The 19746-nt window shown below is 27.6% G+C and overlaps 2 protein-coding genes across 2 annotated transcripts in view; both read left to right on the forward strand.

Moving 5' to 3' along the window:
• Window positions 1-827: 827 nt before the first annotated feature.
• Window positions 828-6505, forward strand: LOC108692319 (ATP-dependent RNA helicase ddx54-like). Its single transcript, XM_018200553.1, has 7 exons — window positions 828-906; window positions 1216-1406; window positions 1483-1656; window positions 1782-1983; window positions 2767-2962; window positions 3038-3123; window positions 3205-6505. The coding sequence occupies exons 2-7, from the start codon at window positions 1220-1222 to the stop codon at window positions 6263-6265; spliced, it is 3906 nt and encodes a 1301-aa protein (XP_018056042.1). The 5' UTR covers window positions 828-906; window positions 1216-1219; the 3' UTR covers window positions 6266-6505.
• Window positions 6506-7463: 958 nt separating this feature from the next.
• The window catches only part of LOC108688191 (UPF0489 protein C5orf22 homolog), a 581071-nt gene continuing 568788 nt past the window's right edge, over window positions 7464-19746 (forward strand). The window contains exons 1-3 of the mRNA XM_018194379.1: window positions 7464-7806; window positions 14209-14354; window positions 15521-15670. Of these exons, the coding sequence (XP_018049868.1) occupies window positions 7744-7806; window positions 14209-14354; window positions 15521-15670 (359 nt within the window). The 5' untranslated portion in view covers window positions 7464-7743. The remainder of the gene's footprint in view (window positions 7807-14208; window positions 14355-15520; window positions 15671-19746) is intronic.

A 19746-nucleotide genomic window follows, 5' to 3' on the forward strand; every position in this document is an offset into this window, starting at 1 on the left:
ATACATACATACATACATACATACATACATACATACATACATACGTAAAATTAATGATTTAAGAATGACTAAAAATGTTATTTTGTCAAATAATTATTTATTTCTTAGCAATTATTATAATACATTATATAATAAAATACTTTAAATTTAATTTTAATCGACCAATTTTAATCGACTCTCGTTTTTTCTGTCTATTCTCATTAATTCGGGATGAAATGTGTTTTAAATAATTTAATAACATTTCTTTTTGTTTCACAGTCACATTCATTATTATTTTTCTTTCTATTCTTGTTTTAGGTTACAGGTTATATAGATTGCTTAGTCATCCATGCAATATCGCATATGTAATCGCTATACATGAAAAGTTTCACGTGAAATTTCGATGAATGAAAAATGAAAAGTGAAAAATAAAATGTGGAAAGTTTCACGTGAAAATACATGATTGACCACCTGATAGGTTGAAATTCTTATTTCCTGTTCTCCGTTCCTTATACTTTTTATTGTGTGAAGTCCATAAACTTATATGGCGAAGCCTAATCTAAAACCCTGCGCACAATAGAAGAAATTAGGACTTAAGAATAAAGAATAAACGATTTCAACTTATCAGAAATCGTGTATTCCGATGTATCCGATTTCTGATAGGTTAAAATCTTAATTTCTAATTCCTTATTCCTATTATGGTGCACAAGGCCTAATAGAAATTGTATTTACAATTGCGTTCATAAAATAATCACGGCCGAGCCGAATGATCAAGAAACATTTTTGATTGATATATGCTTTTAGATCCAAAAGGTGATAATTGTCGTTTTTTCTGAATGCATCTTGTGGATCTTGTGTTATCTTTTCTGAACAATTGCGTGAGAGCATTCCTTTATGGTGTTCCAAGAAATAATCCAGGTTATAAAAGTTTGTATAACTATATATAAATTATATTATTACATATATTTACATATTGAATATTAAGTGTGTTAAATTGAATATTAAGTGTGTATAACAAATATTGTTAAATACTATAACTATATTGTATCTTTTTTAATACATTTTGTGAAGGAATTTGAATAAAGAAGGAAAAATATTTATTGTTTGATAGAATTTCTTTGAAGTTATAATTGATGTAGTAGAAATAATGTTACATAAAAGAAAGATGTTTTTTCTACTTATTCAATTTATATTTTAATTGATATTTTTGTTGCATGTATTTATATATATTATTAGGAAGATGGCTCAATATATTGCACATGACATAAATAAGAAACAGAGAACGAGTGATATAAAAATAGAAAAAGATATTACATTTTTTCAAATGAAACTTCCACGAGATATTCTGGATGGATTAATGTCTGCTGGATTTCAAAAACCATCTCCTATCCAGTTAAAAGCCATTCCATTAGGTCGTTATGGATTTGGTAATTTAATTTATAATTACATATATGATATTAAAAAATAATTATGATATCTATATTAAAAGTTGATAATTTACAGATTTGATAGTACGAGCAAAATCAGGAACTGGAAAAACCATAGTATTTAGTGTAATAGCTCTTGATATTTTAGATATTTTGATAGGATCACCACAAGTTTTAATAGTAGCACCTACAAGGGAAATTGCAATTCAAATAACCTATGTTATTAAAGCAATAGGTTCAAAAATAGAAGGTATATAATAATTTCAAATATTACTATATATACTATATATTACTATATATTACTATATATTATTATATATACTTTTCCTGGAAAAGTTGTCTTTATCTCTTTGTCAATTATTTTTATCATTTTAGGATTAAGAGTTGAATATTTTGTGGGAGGAATGTCGATAGAAGAAGATAAAAAAAAGCTAAGCAAATGTCATATAGCTGTTGGTGCACCTGGCAGAGTAAAACATTTAATTGAAAAGGGATTTCTTCAAGTTTCAAAAATCAAATTATTTGTTCTTGATGAGGCAGACAAATTAATGGAGATTAATTTTCAAAAAGATATCAATTTTGTATTGAGTTTAAGAATTAAATATTAAATAAATTATAGATGTATATACATGTACATATAATATAGTAATATATATTAAAAACTGCTGTATACAAAAAACATGCATACATATATATATATATATATATATATATATATAATATTGGGTTGTCCGGAAAGTTCGTGCCGATTTTGAAGGAAAATTGAAACGCAGAAGATTTAAATTTTAGATTTCATTTATTATATTTATTATATTTAATTTTTATTATATTTAAATTTTTTGTGGCACAAACTTTTCGGACGACCCAATAATATATATATATATATATATACAAAAGTTAATTGAACCTGTAAGCTAAATATAATTTATGGCTAAATATAATTCTAAACAGACTGATTAGGTTATAATTTGTTCTTGTAAAACTTATAAGACATTAATATGACTGATATTATAATTCTACGCATACGTACATATTGTAAGATGTTCAGTCATTTGTCAATATTGCTTTCTCGTAAATGTTACAGCTAGCAAGAAGTTGTATAAAGATATTTCATAAAATTATAAGAACTTATAAGTTTTTAATCTTACAAGATCATGTTAGTCTTATGATTCTGTTTAGAATTGACCTGTTATTTATTTTATGGATGTGTGTTGATCTATCATTCAAAAATGTTTAAGCTTTTTAGATTAATATTTAATAGACTTTAATTTGTACTGTATGTGTACATTGTATCCAATCAAATTTATTATTACTAACTTGTCTTGTAAATTACTAAAGTTATATTAATGTTTTTCTATAGTTATATATTTTCTAAACTACCAGTCAGCAAGCAAATTATAGCTTCAAGTGCTACTTATCCTGGGGATTTAGAAACATTTCTACAAACTTATATGTCCTCTCCAGTATTAACATCACCAAATATTGATGGACCAGTTTTGATTGGAATCAAACAATTTGTGGCTGTGGTTCCGACACATCCTAATATGATGAAACAGGTTTTTATTTATGAACTGATAAAAATTAATTTTATTAATAAACATTGTATATAATTTATCTATTCATATTTTTAGGTACAAACAAAAATTGATGAGTTGATAAAAATTTTTACCAAGATTCCATTTAAACAAAGCCTAGTTTTTTCAAATTATCAATCACGGTATGTTTTTTAATTATTTCTTAATTATTATTTAATGTTTAATATTTAATTAATTTAATATTTCTATTTCTGTTATTGCAGGGCTCAATCAGTAAGTAATAAAATTAATTCATTAGGATTTTCATCTTCATATATTACTGGAAATCAAGATATGACTAAAAGATTGGAAGCGATTGAAAACTTAAGAAATTTGGAATATAGAATTATGTTAACCACGGATTTAACTGCAAGGGGTATAGATATAGAAAATGTTAATATGGTCATAAATTTGGATATACCTACGGATCCGGCAACATATTTACATAGAATTGGCAGAGCTGGTCGCTATGGATCTTATGGAATTTCTGTTACAATTGTTACCGAAAATGAGCTTTCATCGTTCAGAAAATTATTAACTTCGATTAGTGGAGTGAATTTTTACTTATTCAAGCTCAGTTCTGATTATACAGAAGATGTTTGGACTGATGATACTTCAGTATTTGAAAAAATTTATTTGGAATCTGAAGTCTCATCAGAATCTAGATCAAAATCTCTCACAAAATTGCCAGCCATTGATAAAACTGTTCTTGAATCTGAAAATGGTGTTCCTATAACAATATCTATGTCAGAACATATGTTTTCTTCAGTAATTGATGACACATCAGAAAATAATGCAAATACTTCTATTGTGAAACATGAAGAATATAACAATGTTTCACCCAACAACACAGCAAGCAGTAACATTTTGTCAACGGAAAGTAATGTCACTCTTATAGAATGTGAAAATGTTTCACCGAAACAAATAACGATCAATATGTCAAAGAATGTTGAAAATACTACTAAAAAATGTAAATCATCAAAAAATAGAAAAGACCATAAAATTGTTTCTAATAATATATGTGTAAAATCAAAATCTAATTTAGATGAAAAGATAAAAATTAGTTCATTATTTCAACATTATGTTCAAAGCAAAGCTAATTCTGCAGTTAATACTTTTAAAGAATGTAAAGAAATATCAACTATAGAGCCTGTAGTTGAAAATTCTGAAGAAAGTAAAGTATCAATTTTAAACTCATCCAGATCAAGAAATCTATATCAATTTACAATAACACCTAACTCCAATGCTCCTTCTGCTTTGGAAGAATTGAATAAAGACGTCACATTTGAAGTAGCTCTATCAGATACAGAGAATTGCAAATTATCAGATGCAGATATTGAAAACGTTATTCGGTATATGAAAGATTCTCTAATTAATAAAGAAGAAAATAAAGAAGAAAATGAAAAAGAAGAAAATGATGCATCAGTGTCTAACCACGATAAAGAGTATAACGATGAAAAAATGTCTATACAAACTTCTCAGGATACTTTTTCTACAAAAAATCCTGATTTTATGAATAGTTTACCTATAAACGAATTGGATAATAGTGAGAATGATCACATACGGGCAATAATAAACAATTATTTATTAATATATGCTACAAAAGTTATCAACAGTGACAATAACATTTGTAACGATGAAGAATCTTTGTTGAGAGTAGCTTCCAAATGGAAAGAGTTACTCGAGTTTGAAATTAATTTATTAAATAATAAATATAAAGGCATGACTGATTCTTTTTATAAATTAATATATAAAGAACATTTTTCAGCTCTTAAAACTTTTCTTAATATACAGAAACGGGCTTTCTTGTGTGTTTTTCCACAGCTCCGTAGTGATAAAGAGGTGCAAGATACTTATACATATTCAGCATCTAATGCAGATAATAATTTATTAGATATGTATGAAGAAATAGAAGATTTCAAGAGCCGTTTCTATATATTAGGAACTAAATTTAACGCATTTTTCCCTTATCCTATAAATATTGATGAACATATGCCGAATTTAATGATGTCAAACTCTGAGATTGAAAAATATCGCAAGGCATTACAATATTTTAGAACTTATCAAAATCCAAATGAAAAAATATTTGAAATAATAGATTACACAGCATGTTTAAATGAAACTGAAACATGTGATTTGATTCAGAAAATAAAAGAACAAAATTTATCGTTCTCGGATATGAAAGCGCTTCTTAAAGAAACAGCAGAAAGGAATACAAAAGATGATAAATTAACGGAAGATTTACAACTGTCTGAAAATTCTTCGAAAAGTGATAAATTGACGGAATATTCACAAATGTGTGAAGAGCTGCCACTTTTGGAAAGTCAAGATGAAATTATATTGCATAAGACTGTTGAAGTAGATGCTCCAACAAATATAATAAAGGAAAAAGATTCGAAGACAAAGAGAATGCAAAAAATTCGTTCCAATCAAGTTATAGTTGCCAATGAAGATAAACATAATGTACAAAATACGAAATATGACATTTCCATTAATGCGATCTCTGATCAAAGATTGGAGAATGAAAAGGTAGAAATTTTGCAAATAAATGATGAAAACGATGAAATTCATACCTCAAGCGAGAATATCTCATTTACGTCATTTGAGAAGGATGTTATGTATTCAAGTAGTGATAAAGTTACTTTGAACAATCGACAGAAAATATCGCTCTCTAATAGCAATAAAAAAGAATCTGACAAGAAAAATGTTCAACATAATAAAGTTAAAAACATACAAACTAGATATACACCTGTACAAACAAATAATGTTGTTTACAATAATGTGGATGTGTTTGGCAAACATATAAAGTCTCATAAATGTGATCCAAAGGATAGCATAGATATAAGTAATTCGATCGCCTCCGCAAGATATTCAAGGACATTAAATTCATCTACAAGTAAGAATGCTAAGAAAGTTCCTTCGTTGAATCCAGTGCAAAGTTTTTATCCACGAATCCCAGATTCTAATTTATGTTACGATTTAGGTGCAGAAGATGAAGTTTATTTGTCAAATCAAATTTATCGCGATTATTGGAACGAACGTGTACCTGTATGTTCTTTTCGTATATATCCACACGTTCAATCATTACGATCTAATCGCATACCACGATACTCGAGACAGAAGACTAATGATAATTATACAAATTTAAAAGCTCACAAATCAGGTGATTTAGTAAACAATGTTTATTCATGTGAAACTGATATCGACAGATTTTTATCGTCGTTGAGAATGCAAACTGATCAATTGCATCTGGAAATCTACAAATCTCAAATGTTGGAAAATTAGACTAAGTAAGTACGATTAATGATCATGCGTAATTAAATTAATAAGCGAAACACAGAGTATCTTGTTTGTTCAGTTATGCGAGGGACGTTCAAATTGTACCGCGAGCGCATTTTCGTCAAATTCTTTCTCACGATGTGTTTATTATGATCAAGCGGCGGCAAAGAATAACATGTGAATCGATAGCGAAAGGTCACGCATCGCAGGTACTTAACACGCATCGACGAGACTTGAACTGTGTGCCGGAGGTAACCTTTTCTTACCGTTTCGACGCTATCTGCGGTTATGCAATTGGGTTGATCTTTCGCGATCGAGTCTTGTAGAATCTTATCGAATATATATATTGTCGGTTGTCAGCAATAAGGATACTTTATCATGTACTATCATTTTCTTTTTATAAAAATTAATGTCTATTACTCATGTAAATATCATGCACTTGTTTGATAATTTACAAATCATGATTTACATGTTGAGCGATCAATAAGAACAATTTTTTTTTTTCTGTATATAAGTATTTTTTTTATCTGTAAATATGTTTTATAATGGTAATATCAGACTTTTAGTTAAAAATCCGATTTAACAACACTCGCATTTTTAAATGAAAATAACGAATAAAATAAAATTCAGAAAGAAATATGTAAATTTGATTAATGACCGTTTCTATCAAAGTAGATTAACTTTTTATCTTTTTCTAATTTTAAGCATTAGAAAAGGACAAAGAGTAAGTGATAGCATCAGATTGCTCCTAATCCTGATGAAATGAACTGCAATGTTTACAAAACGTTGATATTCTAGTAATGAATTTGGACATAGAGATAATCGAAATGCATAGCTTTTGCATAAAGAGTAAATTAAGAATCTATCTATTTTTTAGTAGAAATTAACATAAGAGTATAAAAACATTAATAGAGGTATATAACGTTTATTCTAACGCATTCTAACGTTGAAAACCTGTAGAGATCTATTCGACAGTGACTCGTTAAAAACTATCCAATCTGTCTGAATAAATTTATTCATGCTAAGTTGTCAAATAATATTCTACGACATTCGGGTTCGTCACTGTCGGCTATGTTAGAAGGATCGGGTTTCTAAGGCGTCCTCATCCTTAGGGGGGAGGGAGGCTGGGGGGATGGGGGGAAGTCCGGGCTCCTAGAGCAAGAGAAAAAAGGGGAACCACCTCACGAAACTCGTCTCGTGAGAAATTCGGAGTAAACCCTTGTCTGGTGCCCCTGTCCCTTTATTCGCGAAATGATTGTGTTTGAGGTGCGCGCCTAAGAGCATGAAACTTCAGTCGATGACCACGTGCTTCCGCGCGAAGCAGTGCGTCGCGTGCCCGCGATTCCCAGTGTCCGCGTACATTTCGTTGTCGTGGTGTTAATTGGAAAATCGATCGTTTAACTCGCGCGTTCCGTCGGTCCAGCGATCGTCGTATTTTCGTCGACAATCGGTAGTCAGGTCCGCATATCCCAGGATCGCGAGATATGTCGTATATACGTAAGTACTTCAAGAAGACGCCGGTCTATGTCGTGGAAGACCACGATGAGGTGAGTGTATTCGAACGCCGTTCTTGCGTCGTTAATGTCGTTACGCCGCGGATGTTCTGCCATCAACCGTGTATTATTATTATGCGATTGCGTCGCTAGATGTCGCGGCGTTTGTGGCGCAGCGCGCGCTCCGATAAAATATAATCCGATTCCGAAACTGAAACCGTTCGTTATCCGTTACCTTTATTGAAGTATGCTATACGAAATTAATAATTTGGCTTTCCACTTGACACAAGTCGATACAAATTAACATAAGCGTCGTTCTATCCTTCTTGAGAGGAGAGAATTCAGAGAGTGACAAAAGGTCTGTTTTTTTTGTAGTTGAATTATTTAGGAAAATAGAATGGATTAAAATGGATTGCAATTTTTTTCTATCCGAATGCGTATTTTAAATAGCGAATACTTTTTTTTGGATTCAATTAGATTCAATTGAATTGAAAAACTGCATTTCTCATTCAAAATTTTGAATTGAACCGTATTCACAATTGTGTGCACAGAAAAAGCTAATATTATTTTTAGGTTGAAAGGCATAGAGATATGCTCCATGCAATTCCTATAAATGAATAAAATGTATTGAAAAGCATTCATTTTAACATTCGTGAATCAATATTTCTGAATTCATTTCAATCCATTCTCGTTTACTGGGTAGTGTACACTTTTAGAACTTGAAGTGAGATACGTATATGTTTGATATTTGTTGAAAATGAGAAAGAGAGTGTTAGTACAGTCTAGTGCAAGAACAGAAACAGACGAAAAGGTAGAACATTTGTGTCATCAAATGGAAATAAGCACCCTTAATAATACCTATGTGTGTCTGTATATACAAAGTACAATCAACGCAATGCTTTGAAGCGTTTTTTAATTAGTCAGTTTATAAAATTCTTTCTTTTACTTGATCCATCAAACGTTTCTAAGTATTTAATTATAGGGAGACTTTGATCACAGTCTATCTGTTCTAAATATCAAAACTATGTAGATCATATATACTACATCAAATTAAAATAAAAGATTATAAGTATATCCTCTTTCTTTAACGATATTATGTATATATATTATGTATATATATTTTTATATAACTATACATAGGTTGTATATTTCTGTATTGTAAAGTACGCCTCAAAAATTATCTTCTAATACAGTAAATAATCATTTATTATACACTAGAGAGTTTTTGCAATACCGTTTTATATTTAGATACACAGATGAACGCTAAAAAAAGTCACGTTATTTTTTTCTATAATTAAGAAAAGGATAACATACGTGACTTTAAATGTAAATGGATTAAAATGGATTGAAATTTTTTTCTATCTGAATGCATATTTTAAATAGCGAATATTTTTTTTGGATTTCATTGGATTCAATTGGATTGAAAAACTGCATTTCCTATTCAAAATTTTGAATTGAACAATATTCACAATGTGTGCGTTATGAACAGAAAAAGCTAATATTATTTTTAAATTGAAAAGCATAGAGATATGCTCCATACAATTCCTATAAATGAATAAAAATGCATTCAGGATTGAAAAGCATTCATTCGTGAATCGATATTTCTGAAAATCTGAATCCATTTCAATTCATTTCAATCCATTTTCGTTTGCTGATATTCATCATATCTGATTCACGTGAATTCAATTATAATAACATACATTATTGCGAAACTAGCTCATGTTAACTTAAGTTTATATTATCATAAGTTTATATTCAGTAAATGAGAATGGATTAAAGTAGGTTGAACTTTTATCCGAATACTTTTAAGAGCAAAAACATTTTTTTAAATTTAATTGGATTCAATTAGATTCAATTAGATGCAATTGGATTGAAGAACTGCACATTTCTTACTAAAAATTTTAAATTGAGCAATATTCACAATGCATAAAAAAAGCTGATGTTATTTTTAGATAGATCGAAAGGCATAGAAATGTGCTTCATGCAATTCCTGTAAATGAATAGAAATGTATTCCGGATTGAAAAGAATTCATTTCAACGTTTACAAATGTATATTTCTGAAAATTTGAATTTATTTCAATCTATTTTAATCCATTCTCGATTACAGGTAAGAAATTGACCATTCACTGTCAAATGTGAGAAGAATAATCGATTTTATTCCCTTCACATTCGACTGTGATTAGTTAATTTCTTACAGTTTATAGTTTACAACATATATAAATTAACAATTTATGGCTAATATAAATAATCCTTAACCATTCAGCAAACGAGAATGGATTAAAATTCAGATTTTCAGAAATACGGATTCATGAATGTTAAAATCCTTTTCAATTCTGAATGCATTTTTATTCATTTATAGGAATTGCGTGAAGCAAATGTACATTCTTTTTCAGTCTTGAATGCATTTTTATTCATTTATAGGAATGGCATGGAATACATTTCTATGCTTTTCAATCTAAAAATAATATTATAATATTTTGTGTGCGTCGTGAATACTGTTCAATTCAAAATGTTAAATAGGAAATGTAGTTTTTCAATCTAAATAAAAAAATGTTTTTCTTTTAAATGGGTCATGAATGCTATTCAATTCAAAATTGTGAGTAAAAAATTTTATTTTAAAATGCATCATAAATACTATTTTATTCAGAATTAAGAATAAGAAATTTTTTGTTTTAATTCAACTGAATTGAAATAAAGTTGTACCATAAAAATATATCGAATTCTACTTTATTTAATAAATATTTAATAAACACAGTTAAAAGAAAAAAATAAAAAGTCCTATGTACATAAATATGTATAATAAATGTTACATATATAAATTACTTATTTTTAATTAATAAGTTAATTGCTTTTGTATATATTAATATGTTTTCATATTAATATGTTTTCTTCATTATACAGCTAGCATATATTTTGTGTATAAAAGTTTTAAAATAATAACTATAAAAATTTAATTACCATTTTAATTAATTACTATTTTAATTTATTTAAATTTTTAAACGTAATTTTTTTATGGAATCCAATCCATTTTTATGGATTTAAAATATGGATTCGGATGGATTGAAAATTTTCAATCCATTTCAATCCATTTTGTTTGCTGAGGCATATATAGCACAGATTTTTAAGGGATGTTTTGAGAATGTCCAATGTTAAGAATGTTTTCTGGGATAAAATGCTGTATGAGAAGGGCCTATCATCAATGTATTAACTTATTTCTAAGAATTAGAAAAAGATAAATTCAAAGATTAATTCAAATTGAGAGATTGAGATTAATCTTACATTAGTGGAACCAAGTCTAATTTATTCTTCAAATATTGTTATATATTGTAATATATAAATATATGTATTGTTTGCGTCGCAAACAGATACTAAAAATTTTTGAAAGGAAATAAATACATTTGAGCGTTAAAGAAAAAGAAAGCGAAGATGCTTAGTGTAAAAATAGCAGCAATACGAACAAATTTATCAATATTAATTTTATAATTTATAGGTATTTATTTATTAATGAATTCAATTGGATGCACTCAATGCCCAGTAAATGAGAATGGAATAGATTCAGAAATTTCGTATTTGAGAACGTTGAAATGAGTCCTTTTAAATCTTAATGCATTTTTATTCATTTATAAGAATTGCATAAAACATATATGTCTGTGCTTTTCAACCTAAAAAAAAAATTTCAGTTCTTCAAGTGCATCATGTGGATGCATCAATTTAAAATTTTGAATGGGAAATGGAATTTTTCTATCCAATTGAATCTAAAAAAAGTTTTTCCATCTAATTGAACCTTAAAAAAAGTAAAAATGGATCATGAGACACGTCAAATAACCGAGAATCTTTGAAACATCGTCATTTTTATTAAACATTATTTTTTTAATTTGCTAATATTCTATAGATAAAAATATGAGACATGTGTTTCGCAAAAAAAATTTGAGATTTTAAAAAAATTCACAAATTATTGTAAATTGCAGAAATTCATAAAAAATGTTCAGGCGAACATTCAAATTATTATATCGAAACCAGTCGTACAAAAAAATGCAAAACCGATTTAAAAAATTTTTAATTCTATGGATAGATTATTTTTACTTTATATTAATTTTTATATCGTATAAATTATTTTCTATTTATTTATTATTTTTATTAAAATTTTTTTTATCACCAACTCATTAATTAAAAAATTTTGTAAAAATATCCTCATATTAATTATTATTTCAATTATAAAGTAACCCTGAAAATTTCAAAATGGAACTCGAACGGACTATATAGTTTAAAAATTCTGTTGTGTGTATATGGTATGCAGAATCGCCGTCGCAAAATAGAATTTTTGAACTGTACTATTCGAAAAATTTCATTTTGAAATTTTCAGGAGTTACTTTATAATTGAAATGGGAATTAATATGATGATAAACAATAAATAATAATAAGGGTCTACAGATTTTTATGTATTTCAAATTCTTAGAACATACATTTTGATCTTATTATTAAGTTATCCTTAGTGTAAAGAAATTAAATTTGACAAAATTAATAAAACGATTAAATACAAATTATACATATAATTTATAGTTACGCAAAAAGTTGTAGTATTTCTTCATATCTATCTTCTGCAATAATGCAATGCTTTTCGTTCTGGTAATATTATTGGTTATATTATAACAGTCGCAATAAGTCCATAATGATAAAAATATTGAATGATGAGTCATTAAATAAAAAAATACACATTCTCAACTGTGATTGATAAACCACGATATAATCAGTAATGAAACAATGAGTCAATTTAATTTGCAGGAAGCAAATGCGATCAGAGATAAAAATTGAAACTATTTCAGTCAAATTGCTTGTATTGTATTATTCTGTATTGTATTATCTTATATTATTTCTTTACACTGAGGATGATTTAATAATAAGATCGAAACGTATGTTCTAAGAATTTAAAATACATAAAAATCTGGCTTATAGCTTCTTCTTGTTATTTATTGTTTATTATTATTGAGCCATTATAAGATTATTTTTATTTAATATGATGATATTTATACAAAATTTTTAAATTAGTGAGTTGATGATAAAAAATGTTAACAAAAATTGTAAACAAATGGAAAATGATTTATTTATACAATATAACAATTATGAAGTAAAAATAATTTATTCGTAGAACAATTTAAAATCATTAAAATCGGTCTCTTGCATTTTTTTGTACGGCTAATTTCAACGATATAATAATTTGAATGAACGACATTTTTTATGAATTTCTGCAACTTACAAGCGTGAATTAAAAAAATCTTAAATTTTTTTCGCGAAACACATTTCTCATATTTTTATCTGTAGAATACGCAAATTTAAAAAAGAGATAAAACGATGTTTCAAAGGTGTCTGGTTGACGTGGAATACCTCAAATATAAGTGTTATTGTTGAAGTACGGCATTCAGATAGATTTAAATGGATTAGAATTGAAATTCTAATCCATTTTAATCCATTCTCATTTACTATAAGGGCCTGCGCACAATAGAACAAATACTAGGAATAAATATTAATTATTTCAACCTATCAGATACCAGTTTTTATCAGATTCCAGTCGGAATACGCAGTTTCTGGTAGGTTGAAATCTTAATATTTATTCCAATTCCTAATATTTTTTCCATTGTGCGCAGGGCCTAAGTGTGCATCGGTATATAATATATTAAAGTCATACACAAAATGACGTAAAAATGCATGCTTAATACAAATATAGAAGTAGTTGTAAATCGTGAAATCTTTAATACACTTTATTGTTAGATAAAATATGTATTTTATAATTTAAAATATTTTTATTTCACTTTTACACTTACATTAAATCAACTACATTATGTACAACTTTAGCAGCTTTAGCAGCTTAATTGGTGCAAATTAAAGCTTCTAAAGCTTTAGAAGCTTTAATTTGCACCAATTCGCACTAGTGTGCATTAGAATTTGCTCATACAGCAGAATTTACACAGAATTTGCAGCAATATCGCTGCAATATTACTGCATTGTTGCTGCAACTTTTGTGCTGTAGAGATGGTGAACTTTTAAATGTTTTCAAAGGAAGACAATCAGGATTTTGCTAAGAATAAAATAATAATTATTCAATATTTTATAATATCTATATATAATATATAAATCCCGAGGATTTTAAAATTTATTTGTATTTATATAAATTTATTTATATAAATAAATATTTATTGTAAATTTAAATACTTTAAATACATATTACAACTTTGTAACGAAATTAATTGAATTCGAATATACTTTTTGATTGTCTTGAAGTTAGAGTGAGGAGATTAGTCTGTGATTATCTGATCTAACTTCAAATTATCAATTTCAAGAGTTTAAAGTTCAAGATCTCAATGCCAGTTTGCGCGTCGATAATAATCGCGAACTTGCGCGAGATTCAATTTTTAAACAAATACATTTAATAAACGCGCTATGTTTATGATATTTTTACAGGTTTTACCGTTTATATATCGGTGTATGGGATCGAAACATCTGCCCTTCGAAGGTAATACCTTCGTACATCTGGATTCACATCCCGATATGCTGATACCGAAGGAGATGCTGGCTGATAGAGTGTGGGATAAGAATCAATTGTTCAGGTACGTGTATAGATATATGTAACAATCATATATGTAGATTTTGTATGATATTATATTTGTTCTTCAGTGAAGGATATCGAATATAATCTTTCTTTGGCGTGCGAAGAAACTTGAATCGAATTCTTACGAATTAAATATAATGCATCGATATTCGAGATATAAAATTATCAAAGATGGCTATCAGCTTAATTTCGAGGAGTTCACATTCAATCCAACACTTGAATTGTACTTTTCATTTCTTTGCAATAATACAAGTTTTATTATCAAACATCAGTTTCAATGTATTTTTTACAACAGTTGGAAATTTTGTGACAATTATTATAATAATTAAATAAATATAACAACATAAAATTATTATTGTATTATAAAATTATTATTTATAAAATTTACCTATATCAAAAATTTTATAAAAATATAACGGGTACTTATATCATTGAAATAACACAGAATTTGAAAAAATCCTTACGCATATTGTTTATTTCATGCGTATAAATGAAAATAAAGTTTTAGAAATTAAAAAGTTAAAATTGTATTACAATCTCATTAAATTTAATTGATAGCAGAATAACAAGACATCATTATGATATCATTATAATGTCAAAATGACAATGTTCAAAATTATCATTAAAAGTCATTTTTCAATCATTTCCGATTTCATTTTAATGTCATTTTAACATTATCGTGAAAATTATTCTGTTTGGTTATCTATAAAATTGTATAGATACAGATGCAAGAGCAAGTAATTCTCTTATTTTATTATTTTAAATACTTTTGTCTCATCGTTATTGAAACTTGTCGAAATTAAGTTTTTTCTAATCTATCTTATTTTATTGTGAATGATTGTTTTTGTTATTTTTATTGATTGTTTTATCATTTCTGAGATAGAATTTGTCTGAATTAATCTAAATATTAGAGAGAGAAACAGAGGATATCAGAAGTAATTTAATTATTATAATATTAAATTAATATTTAATTATAGTGCAAATGTATAAAACATCCTATTTTTTGATTTGTCCATACTAAACATTACATATTGTATTATTTCTCAAGTACAATGAGCGCAAAAAAAGAAAAGAAAAGAACATATGAAGATACATAATAACTTTTTAATCTGAACAAATTTTATAAACGAAAAATTATCTATAATAAGCATTTTGTTTTTTCAGTGAGATTAGCATCGAAAATTGGATTCTGCCTGCAGCGTATGCGGGTCATTTTAAGAACCTGATTTGGGTAAAACCACCATGGGCGAATCAGATGACTGATGGTGTACTGACGTTCCTCATTGGCAAGCAAAAGGAGACCGGCTTGATAAGGTAAGTGTGTATATCATATATTTTTTTCATATATTTTTCTGATTATACATTCGAAATGTAATTCTCTTGATCTACTTCTAATTCTTTTGATTTCGGATCGTTTTTAATTAGCAAAACAAAATTTTTGTTACTTTTATGAGATTGTTCATTGTTTCGTAATTTCTCTATTAATATAGAGAAAAGCTTAATAATATTTAAAATAACGCGAATTAAACTCGAATGATTACAAATAAAAATTTCTGTGACCAATTTTAAGTTTTTGATTTCAATACAGTTTCTCTCTATTGAATTATTCTGACGTAGGCCATAATATTAATAAAAATAATATAATATAAAAAAATATTCCAGAGATATAACATAAATTCTAATAATTTGTGGGTTATTAACTTCTTTGAATGCGCAGATCTCATTTCAAGTTCATTAACAGTTCCTGTTTATAGTTTCTTGCAAATAAAATTTTCTAATAAATTAAGTACTGGATATGTAATTATTGATCGCGTTATTGTAAATTATTAATTGTGTCATGAAGAAACTGAATATTTTGAAATTCAAGTACCGCAACACTTGTCGCAGACAATCTCCTTGTAAAGGTATAATTTCACACGGTGGTTGAAAGGTGGTAACATGCGCGTGACAGGGAAAAGTCATCGCGTATATTCAATAAAGAAAGACATAGGTGACTGTATAGAGTTGACGAGTCAAGAGAATGAACGAGGAAGAAAAAGACAACTAAAATAGCAAAAGGGAAGTCGACACGTCGCGTCGCGTCACGGCAGTATATACCGCGAAAAACTTATGTGGTTCGTCAAGACTTGAGTTATGTTTCTCATATTACCGTGGATGTATGTCTATGCAATGTGAGTGAAACATGCGCATTATATCATTATGTTCTTTTTTATTTATGTTTTTACTGATTTCTATTAACTACTAGCTTTTGATATAATAGCTTTTTTAATAGCTTTTGATATACTAGTTTTTGATATAATTGATAGCTTAGCCTCAACTATAGCTTTGGAAATTATACTTAAATTCTAAAATGTCTTGTTTGAAATACATAATACAAATAAATCTTCTCCTTACGATGATTGATAGATGAAAATTCAAAACTTTCTAAATATTTAGAACTTCATAGTACCGATCGTACAGATTGTATAATTGTCCAAAAATTTTTGCTTTGGGTTCAAATGACCCATTGCTACAATTGAGGGTTTATATATATATATATAGAGTAGTATTTTAAAACTAATTATAATAATCGACTTTTATTTATTGAAAAGATATTTAGTTGTCACACTGAAAAAAATATAGTTAATTTTAATAAATGAATACTGTCAACTAAATATTTATTAAATATAAAGATATATTTATTTGATACAAGAAATGTTAATTTGATTTAACAATTTTTCTTTATTGAACAAATATTTATTTACTGTAAGTAAAGGTTTAGTTGGCAGTATTGAAATAATATTTATTAAACTTAACTATATTTTTTTCTCAGTGCAGATACTTGAAATTAAAGATTTAAAACAAGAAAATTTTCTAATAATTTAATTATTTATGTGATAGCAGGGATGCTAATTTGTTTTTTATAAAAATAAGAGGACCATAAATTATTAAGTAAGATTAATTTTTATTTTATTACTATTGTTACTTCTCTTTTTTTTAAAACAAGAACAAGGGTTAATATTATGATTAATTCAAATTATTGGAAAATTTCATTCAAATTAAAATCTGAAATAAAAATAGTATTAATATATTATTAGTAATTTTATCATATATACATAAATATTAGTAATCTACTATTAACAAAAGAAAAAGGATTTTAAAAATTAAAATTACATATAAATATTCTTTTTACTTGTATATATTTATAATTTTAAATGATTTTTAAGATATTTACATTTAATTAAAAATGATAAATCTTATCATGGCTTTGGCTTTCGTTAGTAAACTCTAAGTAACTCTACAAGACTTTTGATGTTCATATGTAATTACTTTAATCTGATGACATACAAGCATATGTTACTTTTAATAATCTTTATATATAGATATATATTGATCTTTTCTTAATTAATTTGAGTAAAGTGAGATTGCATATCTGATGATTTATGCGCTTCGAATAAATAACTCGAGTATTATCTTAAAGCATATGACCCAAATTACATTTGTCTTCGAAATTTACGGAGTATTTCAATTGAAGAAAAAAAAAAGAAGAAAAAACATAAATTGCGTATCACGAAAAGAGGTTAATGTGATCTTACCGCAATATAATAACGGGAATGTTCTGAGACAGTGCTTATAATATTAAATTAATGTGCATCAGCTCGTTATATTGAATTACACTTGAAAAAAAATTTCTCAATTATTGATAATTGCACCGTCATACTGGGCTTAGGACCTTCGGCAATGCGCGACACCAAGATCGATAAGATCAGAGTTGGTGTGCGATCGCATCGGCTACTTTTTCGTCGAAGTTATTCATACGTAATTGCCTGTACCCACGCAGGTGCCTGTTCCGCATCATTCGATTTCCATCGATGTTTGTCCCGCAGGATGTAAAACCTTCTTGCTCGCGCTTGCGTGGCATGCAAGCTGCTTTCTTCTCTTAAACGCCTAATGCGGGATCCACGGTACTACTAATTATTGCTAATTACTGTTAATTTTAACATCCCTGTCGACTTTGCTCTTAAATTGGAAAGTAATTGGAATTAAGACACGATTAAGAATTTTTCACATAAATGTTGAATAATATTGATTTACGAATTTATGATATTTTTTGTTGCAATATATATATATATATATAAAACAGTCACTATGATTCGGATAAATAAGAAAATAAAGTTAACATATTTAAATTTATATTCAAAATAATTTGTTTAATTTTGTTAAATACTGAACTATAATAAGCATTAAAAAAATTTGAATTTTAAATAATAAGACATTAAATTATATATTATTGAATTAATGAAAAAAAGTATTTTGTGTCTTCCTAATCTTGATTACTTTAAACATCTTAATCTAACGCTATCATCTCTTTCTCTCTCTCTCTCTCTCTCTCTCATCTTTGCTGAACTTTTTTCACTTATGTCAAAAGATCTAAAAAGATCAGTTGTGGATTGCGACAATGGACAATGGCGCAATAATCTACAATAGAGATCCACCTGGAGATTTCATGTCGAATAAATAGGGTCCGTAGGACAATCATCTCGTAAACTCGACTTCCTTACGTGCCCTTCTCATCCACCTCGTGGATTGTTCTTTTTGTGCTCTGTTTCACATTTCGTAGCTCTCTGCACAGAGCGGCATTTGAATCGCCTACTTATACGAGAGTGTCGAGCAAGAAGAAAGCTTTTCATTCGGTTTTATGTAGAATAGTTTCACCTGAACGATAAAGTATCACAAGATTGTAAGTACCATTTGGTCAGTGTTTCTCACTGACTGTTTTATGTGCTTAGTTTACATTTTTTATTCTTCCAAGATTAAAATCGTGTATGAAAGCATAAATATATAATATTTTTAGAGTAAAACATGAAATGCGCGATATAATTATTCCTCTTGCATATCTACTCACGTAATCATGTAAACGTTTTTAAGCATTTTCTATTCTCACATCATGTCTCGAAGATCTCGTACATTCCGCGATTTTCTGGAAAAACAGCGTTGATATAACGAAGTGCGCAAACGTTGTAACATATTCTCGGTGTCTAGTAATAAATTCCTGCCATAGTTAAGACACCGCTTATGTACCGGTATTCTGGTACGAATACTAGTACGGTAAAAGCTTGTTATAGCTTTCGCTTAATGATTTGATCACATTGCTTAGTGAAATACAACATTGATTTCTACTTCTTTTTTTATTACATAAATTATGTATAAATATTTAAATAGTTTATTGTATAGTAGATTTCGTCTATCAATGATCAATCTGACAGTCAATTAATAACCTCAATAAAAGTAATTATTCGAAATATTTATTTTATATTAAAATATTATTATAATTTATAACTTCAAATTGATACTATTGATCTAGCATATTGCAATATTTTTAGTATATATTTTATATTATTATATATATA

The sequence above is a fragment of the Atta colombica genome, unplaced genomic scaffold (genome assembly GCF_001594045.1).
Source record: "Atta colombica isolate Treedump-2 unplaced genomic scaffold, Acol1.0 scaffold1, whole genome shotgun sequence".
NCBI lineage: Eukaryota > Metazoa > Arthropoda > Insecta > Hymenoptera > Formicidae > Atta > Atta colombica.